The 15,653-nt window shown below is 51.1% G+C and overlaps 1 protein-coding gene across 1 annotated transcript; it reads left to right on the forward strand.

Annotated features, from left to right (window-relative positions):
• The first annotated feature begins 5,182 nt into the window (after nucleotides 1-5,182).
• Nucleotides 5,183-7,074, forward strand: LOC128270910 (alpha-glucosidase-like). Its single transcript, XM_053008335.1, has 3 exons — nucleotides 5,183-6,364; nucleotides 6,432-6,868; nucleotides 6,936-7,074. Exons 1-3 carry the CDS (start codon nucleotides 5,183-5,185, stop codon nucleotides 7,072-7,074), a joined length of 1,758 nt encoding a protein of 585 aa, XP_052864295.1.
• Nucleotides 7,075-15,653: the final 8,579 nt, after the last annotated feature.

Genomic DNA, 15,653 nt, shown 5'->3' on the forward strand with positions numbered 1-15,653 from the left:
GGCACGGAACGCGAATAAAGTTCAGCAAATCGGATGGCAAAAGTGGATGCTTCAAGTAATCTACTAAACAAAGCTCGTGTCGATGCAGGCGATCAGATTGTTTGGAGGATTTTATGGTCCCTTCCCAAAAAGCCGCACCGTGCGTGCGTGGTACAATTTGCAAACGAATGTCGAGCATGTGCGCAAGGACCCTAGAGTGTGTATTTTGCTACGAAGACCTTTTGGAGGCGTGCCAGTAAATATTTCAAACAAGTTTTGTCACGAACGACGAAGGGTTGATGGGTAATGCTATCCAATAAGCGTGTGTTAAGAGGATATGAACAGTACGAAAAAATAAATGACGGTGAATAAAGCGGAAATGGGTTTACTTTTTCCACCATCGAAGCCACTCGCAGGAAAGGCAGGACATTTCCAGTGTGTTGTGAACGACAATGTTTCGCTGCCGAAGGACACGTTACGTTGGCCGTCTGTGTTTTGTTTCCCATCATCGTCGTCCATTGTTCGTGCTGTTAAAGCAATAGTCAGCAAAGCATATCTCGTTCGCGAAAGTAGGAACCACAGTTAACCTACATCAGCATCCTTCTAACGGTAATTCGGAAAATTAGTCCACCAAAAAAGTGCAAGTTCACATTGCGGCGGTGCTGACTAAATAAGGCCCCGCGTATTATATGATTGGGTTTCGCTTCGTGGAAAAAAGGCTGAAGTGGGTTGTGCCCGACGAGGATTGACGACCTTCTCCCGAACAGATTGGCCAGTTGTGTTGTCATTTTGATGATTATTATTTTCTCCCTTTTTTTTCGCGGTAGAGGATTGTCGGCCAAGATGTTGAGAATTAATGATGGGTCGCATGATTGTGCTGCTTTCGGCTGTTCGGGACGTGGCGGCAAAAAGTATCGCATCCTTGGCGGATGGTGGATATTATGACAAAACATGTTGGCCCTCTTGGGATGTTTTGATTAAAACAGCATTAAACCGAAAAGCTGTACAACGCAAAAATATCAAATTTCCCGGAACTGATGAATGACTGTGGTGTACTCAAATTACATCATCTGCCTAAAGGTTCCAAGCAGCCGACCCGACCGATGTCATTATACGAATTTCAAAAGGTCAAATAAAACCTTTGCAAATACGGGAAATTCTCACAGAAGTAATTAGAGTCCAGCGTAATCAAAATCTGTTTCCAAACTAATCAGAAAGCGTGTAGATTTTGTAAAAAAAATCTGTTCAGTTTGTTCCCAGTGGTGTCCGCTGAGTTCCGGTCGTCAGCCGTCAATGGACAAGTTTCTCTAAACGACCCATTAGGAGCGCAACTTTGGCGCCTCGGTCCCCAATCGGTGCCTCATTCGACGAACGAAGAGCTTTCAAAGCTAACCGTGCATATTATATTGATGATTAGCTCGGGTTGACCAACTTTCCACCACTACTTTCCACTGCTCACCGAATGGATGGCCATGGAGAATCACCGTAATTAGTTCTCCGGTACTTTCACTGTCACCACCACCGTCTATCGTCGTCTATCAAGCTCCACGGTTCGTCGGAGCGCTCCGGAGCGCACTAGTTAAACATGAGCCAGGGGCCCTTTTGGGGGCAAAAAAGTGTTCAACCAGCGTCGGGAACCGTTCGTCGGGCAAATCAAAGTCACCAGAACTTTATCTAAGAGACCGAGTTCCGATACGAACATCACGCTATTCAAACAAACTTTCATAAGAATATCAATGTCTCGCGCGACTGTCTGAAGACGGCATTCCGTGCGGTGTTGCGGTGCCGAGGGAGACCGACATTAAAACAGCCCATTTCCTGGGCGGGATGTGTGAATTTATTGCGGGTGGCCTGGTGGGGTATGAGGGTGGGTAACCGTGTCCCAACACCCACCGAATGTGAACATAAATGCGATCGTCAAACGGACCACTTATTACCAGCGCCGTACGACAATCATTTCTATTGGTGTTTCGAACCATTGTGTGCGAACCATTTGCCGTGCGGCCAGACTCTGCTGGCTGGTGCTGTGGCCGCGGGTCGTCATGGTGTTCGTGCTCCGTTTCGGCCACAACATAAACGTCACGTTTCGTCACACCGAACAGTGCTGCAAACAGTGGGCTGCCAACTGCTGCCAATAAAATCGCCAAATCCCTGGCCACACTTTCGAGGACCGACCCGAAGGGTCCCGGACACCGGACGAAGCCGTGCGCCGTGAGCCGGTGGAATGATGACTTTGGGGACCGCTACTTCCGCCGACCGAAGGAACCCATTTGGCGAAGACATTTCGACAGACATTTCGGACGTTCTTCCACGGTCGTACCGGTCCTAGGAATGGCTATTCTAGACATTTCCTACGCCTGCCTGTGTGAGTGTGTGTGTGTGTGTGATATCTGTATGCGGCCTTATGCTTTTTTTGGCAGGCTTGAAAGGCAAGTCGTGCCATAAATTTCCCGCCGACCGGCGCACAGTATTCCGGTGGGGCAATGGTGCAGCATAACTTTGCAACAAAAACGGATACCGGAAGTGGCGCAGAAAAGGGAATGAATAAAGCAAGCTGCTTCGGAGCTGTTTTCCCGAACCGTCAGCGGAGGACCTCGCAGAGGTTGCGTACGTACACCGGGCATGAAGTGGGCGCTTTGTTTCCCCGAAGCTCCTGCGAAAGCCCGTGGGAGCGACCCTCGTTGGAATTGGACTACAAATAACCGCCATTAGGCGGGCGTTGTTCGCTGTTCTCTTTGGTACTCCGTGGTTAATGTTTAGTTCCGTTGTTTCAGCCCTCCCGAATAAATCCATCGGCCCGGGGGGGCAAAAGAAGCTACGCCGATAAAGTGGCTTCATCTGACGAAAAAATCTGGCCCCCGGCAGGGCAAGGTAATGCGAGTTCCGAGGATAGGTCCCGAGGATGGTTCCCGCAAATGAAGAGGTCTCGGCCATTTAGGCACACACTCTAGCCGCCAGCGAACCTTTGTGGGCCGTTTTTTGCGATTTCAATCTCTTAACGTTGTTTGCCGAGCCCGTCTCGGGGGGTATGTGGGCCGAAGGATCAATTTGATTACATTACGAGTGACCGCCGGAGCGCGTTTCGGATTGTTTGTTAAAGCAGCAAGCTTCGGGAGTTGAGATGGGGGACTGCCCTTCGGATGAGACTGTTTGTTAGCGAAACAACTTCTCGGACACCAACCTTTGCTATTTTTGGGGCCGGTTTCGGGTACCCCACAGAAGAGAACCGTTTGGAATCCTAACCCGTTCGCCACTTTAAGACCCCATTCCGGCTGTGGACCTGTTCGTCCAGAATGGGATCCCGTTTTAAAAGTCGTGTGTTGACCTGAAAGTTGATCGATATTCACCTGACATTTACACTAAATCTTACGCCAGGAGAAACTGCTCAATTACATTGGCCCCGCAGGCGACGCCGTGCGTCGCAGACACTTCCGAACCGCCGACACCGCCGCCGTCATGTCGGGACGCAACGCGATGCTTCATGCATTAATCATCAAGCGAATCAGGTACCTTTCTCAGCCCTTCGTTGCACCCGGGGGGAGGCCACATTCCCGACAGGCTCAGCGGGGGGGGTACCAACCGATCGGTCACCCCGCCACGTCAGGGCACTGCAATAGCCGCACGTCTTCGGTGGAGACTTACAACCGCCGGCCAGCACCGGCCCCGGCCCGGCAGGTAATTGGTTTGTAATTGTGCCTGGGAAGCAATGGGGGTTCTCTACACCGGCCACTCGGATCATCAATAATTCATCTTTAACCGCCCAGCAGCAGATAGGGGCAGCGAACCTGCGCGAAAGGAACCACTAGCACCACAGCACAGTCGACCGCCAGATGTGGAACGTAAACAACGTCGCGAGGTACTTCGGTGCGTTGCTCGGTTTCTGGGTTAATCGAGTAATTAATTAATTGATTACGATCGCCCTCCGGCGAAAGGCGTGGCGGATGGCTTCCCGCGCGCGCGCTGGAAGGATTCTCAGCGAACGAATCCGTTCCGTTCGGCTCCACAGCGCTGAGTGGTCTCTAGCGAAGCTGTACATAATTTAGCGTCATGAAGAATCGAAGAAAAAGTGTCCTTTTTCACTGTGCCGTGCGCGCTAATCTGAAACGGATGAGTAGTTCGAAGTCGGCGCGAAGAAGTCGGCATCGACGACGTTAATCGACGTACTGCGGAAGAGAAGCAAAATTGGCAACACTCTTACGCCATTGCCCGTCGCCGGGTCGCGAGCCTGGCCATCGATTGTTGCATTAGCAACCCTCTCTCTCTCTGCTTCGCGGTTTGCCGTTAGATGTCGACAATCTGCGTACCATTGAATACATCCTATCGGCTATCGGGGGTATCTTGTGGCTCGTTTCCAACCGTACAATGCCCCAGCGTGGCGTGGGTGTTAGTCGTAAAAATAATCATCAACAATTATCATTATCGGCCGTTGGAGCGGCCGTTTGTTGTTGGTCCCCGTTGGCCCCACACTGACGTAAGGCATTGTTTAATCCCACATCCCGCAAGATCGGTGAGAGATATTTTTGGCCTACACTGGAGAGTGTTTCGAATCAGAGTTGGCGTCGACTTCTCTTTGTCCGCGCCGCGATTTTATGGGGTTACTTTGTGGGGTCCAAAACTTGACATTTCGTTGCCGGGGAGAGGCTGGCAAGTCACAAGTCTTACGGCAAAAACTGGCCGCGAAACAGTCGTAAACTTGCGACCCGTTCCCGGTCGCGATGCTGTTTTATGTTACGGCGGCAGCGGGATGCAAAAATAGGTTACAAATGAGCTCAACTTTGGTGTTTTATTAACTGACGGCTGACGGCCGTTACAATATTGCAGTTTAACAACCGTCAAGTCTTCCGAACTTTGACCGTAAACCCGACAATGGATTCTTTTCCATTGCATCACACACTTTGCCGAGAAAACAATGGCCACCATGCGCCAGAAACCAATCGTTTCTTTGTGGTCAAACCTCGCTCAACCTTCGGTACCGATATCACGATGGCCTATCTTCGAATTTAAACCCCGTGGCAGTTTGGTTTTCTGTCATTAATCTCCCTATCTTATCATTCAGCCCATTTAGCACCTCAGATATGGAGATTGAAACGCGTTCAATACTATCGCTAAATCGTCTAGGGTGCAATTCGGTGCGACTATCGCGGCGCCATACGGAGCAATTAGTTGCGATTCGGCAGCCGACTAGAAGGGTCGCGTAGAAGAAATGTGGTTCTCGGGTGCGTTCGTGTTGCTGACGTTGCTGGTCTGGGCATCGGAGGCCCAGATTCGTGAGCCGGAGTCGAAAGATTGGTACGAACACGCCACGTTCTACCAGATCTACCCTCGGTCGTTTCAGGACAGTAACGGCGATGGAATTGGGGATCTGATCGGGATCACCTCGAGGCTCGAGTACTTGGCCGGGTTGGGCATTGATGCGGCTTGGTTAAGTCCACCGTTCGTATCCCCGCTAAGGGACTTTGGGTACGATGTGTCCGATTTCTACGACATCCAGCCCGAGTACGGGACGCTACAGCACATGGAGCAGCTGATCGCTGAAGCGCACCGCCACGGGATCAAGCTAATGCTGGACTTTATCCCGAACCACACCAGCGACGAGCATAAGTGGTTCGAGCAGTCGGCCAGCGGGGCCGTTGGGTCAACGTACTACGAGTTCTACATCTGGCGTGACGGCAAACGGAACGCGGTGACGGGTGTGCTGGAACCACCGAACAACTGGATCTCGGTATTCGGTGGCCCAGCCTGGACGTACGATGAGCGCCGGGGGCAGTACTACCTGCACCAGTTCACGTCGAAGCAACCGGATCTGAACTACCGCCATCCGGCGGTGCTGGAGGAGATGACGGCCATGTTGCGCTTCTGGCTGGAGAAGGGCGTCGACGGGTTCCGGCTCGATGCCATCAACCACATGTTTGAGGACGAACAGTTGCGTGACGAGCCGCCCGGGTGGGGTGCACCGGGCACGTACGACGAGCTGGATCACATCTACACCAAAGACAACCCGGACACGTACGGTGTGGTGTACGGATGGCGTCAACTGTGCGAGGAGCACGGACGGCAGACGGGCAAAACCATCATCCTGATGACGGAGGCTTACGCCTCGATCGAGAACACGATGCTGTACTACGAGGACGCGACCGGCAGCCGACAGGGTGCTCATATGCCCTTCAACTTCCAGCTGATCTACGACTTCACGCGCGATCAGAACGCGATCGGATTGAAGCAAACGATCGACTTTTGGCTCAACCATATGCCGGCCCGGCATACGCCCAGCTGGGTAGGTGGTTCGCACGATCACTCGCGTGTGGCCAGCCGGGTTGGAGTGGAGTACGTCGATCAGTTGCTAACGTTGCTGCACACGCTACCGGGAACGAGCATCACGTACTACGTAAGTGGTTGGGGTCCACGGACGACATTAGGTAAGCTCCCTTCTGGAATGTTTCTACCTTCGACAGGGTGAAGAGATCGGCATGTTCGATTACAAGGATGCCGAGCAGTACGACAACCGTGACCCGAACCGTACGCCGATGCAGTGGGACAGCACGGTGTCGGGTGGATTCAGTACCAACCGCAGCACCTGGCTGCCGCTGCATCCGGACTACCCGACGCGAAACGTTGCCATGCAGGAGACGGCCAGCAAGAGCACCCTGAAGCACTTCCGCAAATTGACCGACCTGCGACGCCATCGAACCCTCATTAACGGGGAGTTTACGCATCGAACGGTCGGCCGCGAAGTGTACGCCTTCAGCCGGGATCTGCACGGCGAAGACTCGTTCGTGACGGTGCTCAACATGGGCTCGGCTGGGCGGACCGTCGACTTGGGAGACTTCCCGAACCTGCCCGCCTCGCTGACGGTGGAGATTGCCCAACCAAACTCCAACTACAACGAACGGTAGGTTAAGGGGGAAACTAGCATCAGGGCCCGCTAATGTCCGCTCCGTTTTTTTTCGTCCCAACAGCGATACGGTGCCCATCCACGAGGTGAAGCTAATGGCACACGATTCGATCGTCCTGCGGGCAGTTGTGTCCGGTTCCGGACGAGTCCAACTATCGCTCGCCGTTGCCATTTTGGTTGCCGTGAAAACCCTTTTGCTCTGAGCGTGACGGCTCTCTGTCCGGGTGACTCATTAAAAGTTTTGTCCAAAATCGAATCCCCGCATGTCGCCGCTGCTGCCACGTCGGTCCGCGGTGTCGTTTGTTGGACCAATCTAAATAAATTAAACAACCTTAACTTGGCGAAACAAATTCTTCGTGTCAAACCAATCCCAACTCGTGCCCCGGGCGCAGATGCACAAAAAGTGCAATACTGCCGCCGGGGCCGCGCACAAGAAAGAGGTTCGCGCGTTGTCGCGCCTGTAATTAATTGTTTCCGGCTTCGACCTTCGTGTTTCTGGCTCCCCGTGGAAGCGCTACCCGGTTACTGCTGTCGGCGTCAGCAAAGTCGCCCCGGAGGTCGCTGCAAGAAATAGATCCAACGGAGTGACGGTGTTACGAGAGTAATTACACCGATCTCCTGCTGGGAGGCCGAGAGGCCAACTGTAGCACAGCCCGGCTTCCCGGCGTCTGGCTACATCGAAGTTGTTCGCCGGTTCGCCGGCGTTGAGGCCAAATTGATGAAGCTTCATCATTTGTTTGAAACACTTGAACCAGTTTTTGGGAGTTCTGGATGCCGGTGGTAGGTATCTGGCAAGTTTCGTGATTTATTTGCTGAACGTTGGACTGGAAGTTCCAACGAGTCCACTTCTGATAACTTACGCAAATTGATAGCTTTTTGGAGAAGTTTTGAAGCAAGTTCTTATCAACTTTCGTTCTATTTGGTCTATCATTCAAATTAGCAACATCAATGCTAATTGTTGTGCCGCCATTATTAATTAAAATTCCGTTCCGATGGACCGTTACATTTTACTCCGTTTAAAAATAATATTCCTATTGTCCCCAAAAACCGGGTTTGTTGGTCGGTTAACCCATCGCCAACCCCAGGGGGTATTGTCATTTATTTGCGCTCGATTTGTTTCTTTCCAATGGCTTCCGCCGGCCCTAGCGATATCTTAGCGATACGGAAAAAGGTCCCGTCAAGCGAAGGAAACCCCTTAACGTGTAGCGGGACAATTTGGGCAAAGAAAACAGAAAGTCACCCGGGATGGGCCCGGATCGGGACGGTCGCAAATCGTTCCGATCGCGTTCCGAGCGGAAACGGAGACCGCAAAAAATAAAACGGGAAGGCAAAACAAGTTGGTTCAAGTATCGGTGGCCCGGTGCTCCAATCGACAGCCAATCGACAGCCGATGCCCCAAATAATCGCTCCAAATCTTTGGCCCTCAGCTCTGGCCCATCTCGGAAGGCGGCTTCCGGCGGCGGCGTCCAGCGCTGCTCAAGCACCGGACGTTCCGCGCTTCGTTTGATTCTGTTTACTGGCCCCGCCAAGACCCGGGGCCTGGATGCTGGACAACCGCGCAGGCCCCCCATCCGGTCCGGTTCGGAAACGGAAACGATGGTTATACTTTTTGGAGCTTCTTTTCCCATTGTCCCATTTTTTGGGCCACGACGATGGCACGGGAAACGGAAACGGGACCTCTCTCGTTCTTATTTGTTTTTGGTAGGGAGCAGCTTCTCCGGTTTTTTCTTTGTTCGGGTTCAGCATTCTCCGGTTTCAGGAGCGGCCCAGCAGCTCCCTGCAAAACCCGAAACTCACCCGTGGTTTGTCAATCGGTCAATCGAAGACAAGGAGAGAGAGAGAGCGGCGGGAGGCCGTAAACCGGAAACGGATCCCCTCGCGGTCTGTTTCGCGAAACCGACAAAGGAAACAGCTGTAATCGGGTCAGCCCATTTATCAAGCCACCAGCATAACTCATCGTAGAGACTGACGGGCGCTCGCTCGCGTGTGTGTGTGTGTGTGTTCGAGGAACACGTGTTTTTGTATGTTGTGGGGAAAAGCGATGACGATGACGTCGCGCGACCCAGGCGAAAACCGCGAAAACGAGGGTCGATGCACACTGATAAACGGGTTACAAACACAGTGCGGCTTGTAACCCGTTTATCAGCTTCCATCAGTTCCACCCACACCAGGGTGAGCGTGTGGTCGTCGTAAACGCAGTCCTGGTAGCTCGGTATTGGTGCACTTTCAGGCGGCTCGGGCCGGGATATCGATTGCGGGAAAAACTTTGCCCACTTTTCACGTCCGTCGTGGGTAGACATGGCGTATGACGGGGCCGAGGAGGTGAATATTTTATTGTAGCGCCTCCGCTACCTCGGCCAGTTTGTTGGGTGGACGTGGATGACGTTGGAAAAATGATAACTTTTACGACATCTGCTAGCGTCGAGTAGCGTCATCGGTTCTGTGCTCAGTGATGTTGGTAGCAATTCGGTTAGGGATTTTTGATTTCCGTAATCACTGCTATTTATGGACAGTGAATTGGACGATTGCGATGTAGAACACAGTTTTTCCAACGATGTTTTTATTGTTTTTGTATATGGCCAACCTAGACAAATTGATGTTGTCTTAAGATAACCCAAATCAAATGCGATATAACATTTTTTAGTCCTGCCACCGAAATCAAGCCAATCGGCCATCAAAGCTTCCAAAAGAAAATCATAAAATGGAAATTCATTTTATGCAAAACCAGGGGCGGCCATCGGGGACACTTTTCCATTTTATTACTCTTACTGGCAACAACACATGTCTTTCCCATGGCTGGTGCTGCCCGTAATCAGTGTCCGTGTCGCATGCCGTGCCGATGGTACACACTCGTTGATAGGTTTGGTTCGTACTTGTTTTCACCAAATCTCGTCCGCCGTCTGCGGGGCCGGCTCCGGCCAGGAACCGACCAGGAGTGACGGTAAAGTTTTGTGTGATTGAAAACGCAATAACGCACGAGAGAGCGGCGCACTCATTGTGATGTCGGGTGGGTGTGATTTTTCATTTTCGGGAAAACCGGCTCCAACCGGTGTTCGGAGCAGATGCGTTGCCATTTCCCAAACATCGACCGGATGCGATGCGAGCCCGGGAGTAGTTTTCCCATTAGTTTCCCGGACCCGGGCGATATGGTGGTGTGTCCGTCTGGCCGTGTCCGTGTCGGAGAATGTCGGAAAACTTCAAAACCCGGCCGGGCGGAGGTCGGCATAGTACGCGTGGGATTCCCCACCCCCCGGGGCGGGGGGACTTCGGGACAACTCAATTGCGTTAAGTGCTCTCAAAACGATGATGGCGTTACGGCGTATCTGGACGGCGAGGACTCGTCTCGCAGGGAGTTCGCTTCCTTCGGTGGGTCTGTTTCGGTATGCAAATGAGAATCCGAAATTGAAATAAAGTGAAACTTGCAAACTTTCTTGCCCCGGGGGGTCCAAGAGACACACTAGTGCGGGGAGGTCCTTGATTTGAATTTGGTCCGAATTTTTGAACCGCATAAAGCACTCCGTTAGAGGTTGAAGTGGGCTTACCATTCATCATCCCAAGGTGCTAAAGTCACCCCCGGGAAGGGATTGGAACAATCTCATCGGATCAACTCGACGACAGTACGTTTTCGCACTGTTATCGAAAGAAAGCCTCTTATCTGTTATCATCGGTGCGGCCACGAAAAACAAAAGCCCACGATTGTGAGTGTATTGATTTTTAATACCCCATTCGCGAGGCCCTTTCGGCGCCACCGCAAAGGTTGAGAAGCGAAGGTCGTCGTTGTTGAACAAGAAAACCGGGGAAAACTCCATCTGCCATCGGTTGGATGGGAAAGATAAAACGTTCAAAAACGCCGAAAAATCGATATCGTAAGGCGCGCACTCGGTGTCCTTCGACGCCCTTTGACACGGAGATTAGAAAAGCAAATAACGGATCGGGGGCCACCGTCATTGAAAAATAATTTTCCCGTCGTCGGCTGCATAATTGAAGCTTTATCTGACTTTATCTATCGTTGACAAATAAACGCACGAAGCCGATAACGGAGGGCCTTTGAGTGTTTTAATCGTTTGTTAAAAATCAAAACATCAGCTTCTGAGTGGCGCCACTGTAAAGCACTCGAATCTGGCGTCGATAAGATGGTCGATCAAGAGACGATAATCTTCCCATTTTCATGGCACGCTTGCTTGGCAGCTGTCAAACAATGTGCGAGCATTGTCAATCAGTTTCCACGCGCGGACTGATCCTTTGATAGAGAAATGCTTACTTTATGTGATTCGCATTTTCGACGACTGAATCTTCGTCGTCGTGTGCTGATTTGGAACGCCCTTAACCCCTATTCCCTTTTTCTGCCATCTTCGAAGATTACTGGTTCGTAACAAGGCACCCAAGGTGGCTGAGCGTGTGTGTGTGCGTGGCTCGCTCCACAAACCAGCAGCGCTTCGGGGAGCAGTGATTTATTATTTTCTTTTGCAATTTCCACTCTCCGTAAAGGGGAAATAATGTTTCTTCCAATTGTGCCGTCCAATCGTCAGTGATGCATGAAAAGTATGCTATGCTGTGTGTATAAGTGTGTGTGTGAGTCCCCTTTAAAAAGGATGTTGCTCTCGAGCGTCACCTTGGAAAGGGAAATGGTACTTTAAATATTAAGTGGCGACCAGCCTTTTCAGACGTTCCCGGTCGCGTAGGATGATTCCATGGCGACGACGGCGACAATCTTCTTCCGTTGAGAACCTTTCAGCATCCGTATGCTGTGGATATGCTTCCGTTTCTTAGGAACCGAATCGGAGCGCTCGGAAGGAAGTCTCAACAGCTGGCTCCGGTTCGCAAGGTCAGTATAGCGAAGGAAGCGAATCATTGGCAGTTCCAACAATGCTACGAGAGAATCGGGATGCTATGCCGTTCACAATTGGGTTGCTGGGTTTTATCTAACGATTTTTTTTCCAACTACATTCAATGAAGGAACCCAACTCGGATTTATTTATTTAAGTAATAACTTCAAGGAATTTTCCATGGTGAAGGTGGATGTTTTCTTAACATTTCCCGTGGCACGTCTCCAGCCGACCAGATAATAACCCGCAGAGCTATCTATCTAAATGTGGTAACATGTATCCACAATCCCGGTGTTTACGCAGGAAATGAAGGTAGTAACAGAAACAAATCTCGTTCGTTTATCTCTTGTGTGGCAAAAGAAAATGGTAAATAAGAAGAAAATGGCACCAGCTGCTGGTCGAAGAGATTTTCCCTCTCACGGCGCACTGGAAAATGAAGTTCATCTTTCATGGTGCCGTGTCCGTGCCGTGGCACAGCGTTTCCGGTTCTCTTGGCCGTGCCGGGGCAAATCACACACACGGGAGAGTGGTGCTCATGCAGGCAACGAAGAGCCGAGGCGCGTAAGGAAATGTCACGCGAAATGTCGTCCCTAATAAAAAGTTGGCTCATGTTGGCCACGTGCCCGAGGGAGTGCTACATCAGCGTCGCGATGCAGATGATGGTGACGACGACGACGATGATGATGATGATGATGTTGGCCCCGTCGAGGGTTGTGTCTTGAGATGGTGACGTTTGGTATTCAACTTTTTGAAGGACATCTCTGGAACGTGGTCGCAGACTAGCACAAGAAGGTCCCCCGGAGAAAGTTGTATTTTTGTCCATTTTCTTTTGTGCAATCGGAGGCTCAAGTTTCTTGGCTAATGGAGACGCAGGACCGGTCCTGGTGGGAGGTTTGATTAGAGAGAGAACCGGAGTCCGTCTGCTAGTGTTGGCTGAACTACATTCGCAATTGTACGGCTGCTGTTTTACTACATGTCCATATGTGGCCCGTTAGCCAGCATCCGGAGTAGCAATCGCCTAATGATATGAGCTCCTGCAGGGTGGTTCTGCGGTGGTAGTGAATCGGTTCGGCACCCAACCCTGAGGCTGATTCTTGTGCGAACCGGAAGACAGGAACTGACGCATGCTGGGCACAAAAAACGTGTCCTTTGAGCGATCTTTTGACACGAGCCCAATGGGGGGGCCTCATGTTCAATCTCCGAAATCCCTTCAACGTGCCGCCTGACAGTGGCAAGGGGTTAAAAAATATAAATGATGGATCCAAAGAAACACACACACCCCATCAAAGGACGGAGCAGTATCACCGAATATGTAAGGCTGTCGGAAGGGACGCGAGAAATTGGATCTTCTTCCGCCCGGACACAAAAAAGGAATATCATATAGATCGAACGATGAGGCACACGATTAAAATTGATTTGATCGATCCTTTCGGGGACCGGATGTGTGTGAAAAGATGAAGGATGGGCTTTGCGTTTCAATTTTTGGCGACTGAACGGTTTTTTCAACATATTTTCCTTCGGAACGTTTCCGAAACGGATTGAAGGCGGTGACACTGATGTCGGTCGGTTCGGCTCGGGGCGGGGGCTGGGGTTGTTGGTTCACGTGTGTGCGAAACATGTCCCCCTGCTGATCGATCATTGCGTCGGAGGTCTTGTCAATTTAGTTAATTGAGATCAAAATGGTCTCATGTGGAAGTAACCGTCCGTAGGGTCACCTTCGTTTCGTAGGCGGCACCTGGATTCATTTGAATTCGTGAATTTGAATTTGAGAATTCGTGTTCAAACATTGGTCTGATGTTATCGTGGAGAAGTTTGCATATCGGAGGCTTCTACTCGAGCATCCATCAAAATGTGATAAATGTGTAGGTTGATAAGAGAAGTTACAGGACATCAAACACTTTTCCTTTACGATAGTAATCAATATCATCAGGATTTCAACGAAAAGAGAAACGACTCAGTCATCCCGCGCACATTAAAATAAAGCAAGCGAGATAGAGGATGAAAACGAACGGTTCAATGATTGAGATCCAAAATTTGAACGCTCTATCTTATCTTCCACCCAAAACAGGCCCCAGGAATTATGTCTTAATCCATTCGAAAGGAAACGTAATCGATAATAACACATCACCAGCAGACAAAAAACCTAGTTTCCCACCATCCGTCGATCTCTTCGAGCGGCGGGACACATCGTGACCTTTTCGAAGCGGGGACCAGGAAGTGACAGGTGTAATCTTTCCCACACACACTCACACTCATGGCCAATTTTCGATCAGCAATCCAAAAACGGGGCCCAAGGTTAAGGGCCTGTGCTTCATTTTCTTCAGCACCGTGCTGGGTGTAATCTTAAGAGCCGTGAGAAGGACGACCCCGCTTGGTACACTTTTTATTTAATCTCGCCGCAAACAGAGAGTCGATGTTTTGTGGCGCAAATATTTGCCCCGCTCCGTTTGCGCACCGTTAACAAGCTTTGCGATCGAAGTCGTTTCAGTTAAGTCGTCTGTCGGTCTTCCGCATAGACTCTGAGTACTGAGACTCATTAAATGTAGTGTTTCTCATTTCCGTGAATCCGCGTCACGCAGTACACGTAAGGTTCACTTTCTCTCAGTCGCCGTCTCGCTGACCCTCGCGCCAAGTTTCACGGTCAGTTCAACGGTCGGCACGGTTTTCGGTTGTTGTATTCTAATTTTACGACTTGTTTACGTGTGCACCCGTGCGCTTCGCCATCCGACATCCGCCATCCGGATGCTGATCGGTAGCTAGTTCGGCAGCATCGTCGTAAGCCGTTTGGCGTCAAGCTGGCAGCGCATTCCACTGGCGGCCTGCTGCTGCTAACCTGTTGCACAGAGAAGCAAAACAGAACCGCTCACGGTTCCGGGATTTCGGCCGGCAAGTAAACGCCGCCTTCAAACGAAAAACGACCGGTGACTAACCCGGGGGGAGGGGGGGGGGGCGCGTGACTGCGACGGACGTCTGCCGGCGCGGACCTATTATTCACCCTGACAACATAAATTTGTTATTAACGAAAGACATTTCCTGTGCCGATTTGAAACCGATTTATACTGTCCGAAGGGAAGCAGCGAAGAGAGAAACCCACGTGGGCCACAACATCGAAGAGGACGTCGAGTTTCGTCGATCGGCCATCGAAAATTGGTCGTCTCGGTTGCACCACACGAGAGGCACCCGGTAAAGACATCTTGATTAATGTGCTTGCCCCGTCGCCGTCGACGATGTTGTCGCGTGATCCGCGAGCGCGAGCGGATTCATGCAAACCCCGCGTCCCGCGGGGCGCTACTTTAATTGGGAACCATGTGATTTGAACTTGATCAAGAATAATGGCCCACGGATGCTGTGTCACCGGCGCGTTCGGTGGTTCGTGTGCTGTACGCGGATTACGGCAGCAGAAGCAGAGCAGCGGTTGGCCCGACAATTAGCGACACGGTGATAGGAACACGGTGACACGGTTTGAAAGCTATGGGCTATCGGATCGGGCAGCTGTTTAATGTATTTCAAGGGAAGAAAAAATGCTCCCATCGGCAGAAGGCCGAGGTCGAGAGTGGATTTAAATTCGTCACGGTAAAGTAAACGATTTTTGATTGTTTGTGAAAGTGACCGCATCGTGCCATCGCGGCGGATGGCAATGGGAATGATTTAGCTGGCGATTCGGACTAAAATAAGTTGCCGCCAACTTCTTCCAATTCGTTTTCGAAACGGCCCTTAAACGGCCAACCCGCCAGGTTTTATGACCAACAGCTGTAATGTAATTTCATCGGAATGCATCTCACGGTTGCAATAAAACTCCGCCAACAGGATCACACAATAACCGGCGGGCGTCCTGCACCTCGGAATGCACCTTAATCATGCAGGCCGCGCATAAAACCTCCGTTTAATTCTGACACGCTTTATGCTCCGGTGGCCGTGTCGCTCGCCACCACCATCCGTTCGGGTGCTTAACGAAG

This window comes from Anopheles cruzii, chromosome 3 (genome assembly GCF_943734635.1).
Source record: "Anopheles cruzii chromosome 3, idAnoCruzAS_RS32_06, whole genome shotgun sequence".
NCBI classification, from domain to species: Eukaryota; Metazoa; Arthropoda; class Insecta; order Diptera; family Culicidae; genus Anopheles; species Anopheles cruzii.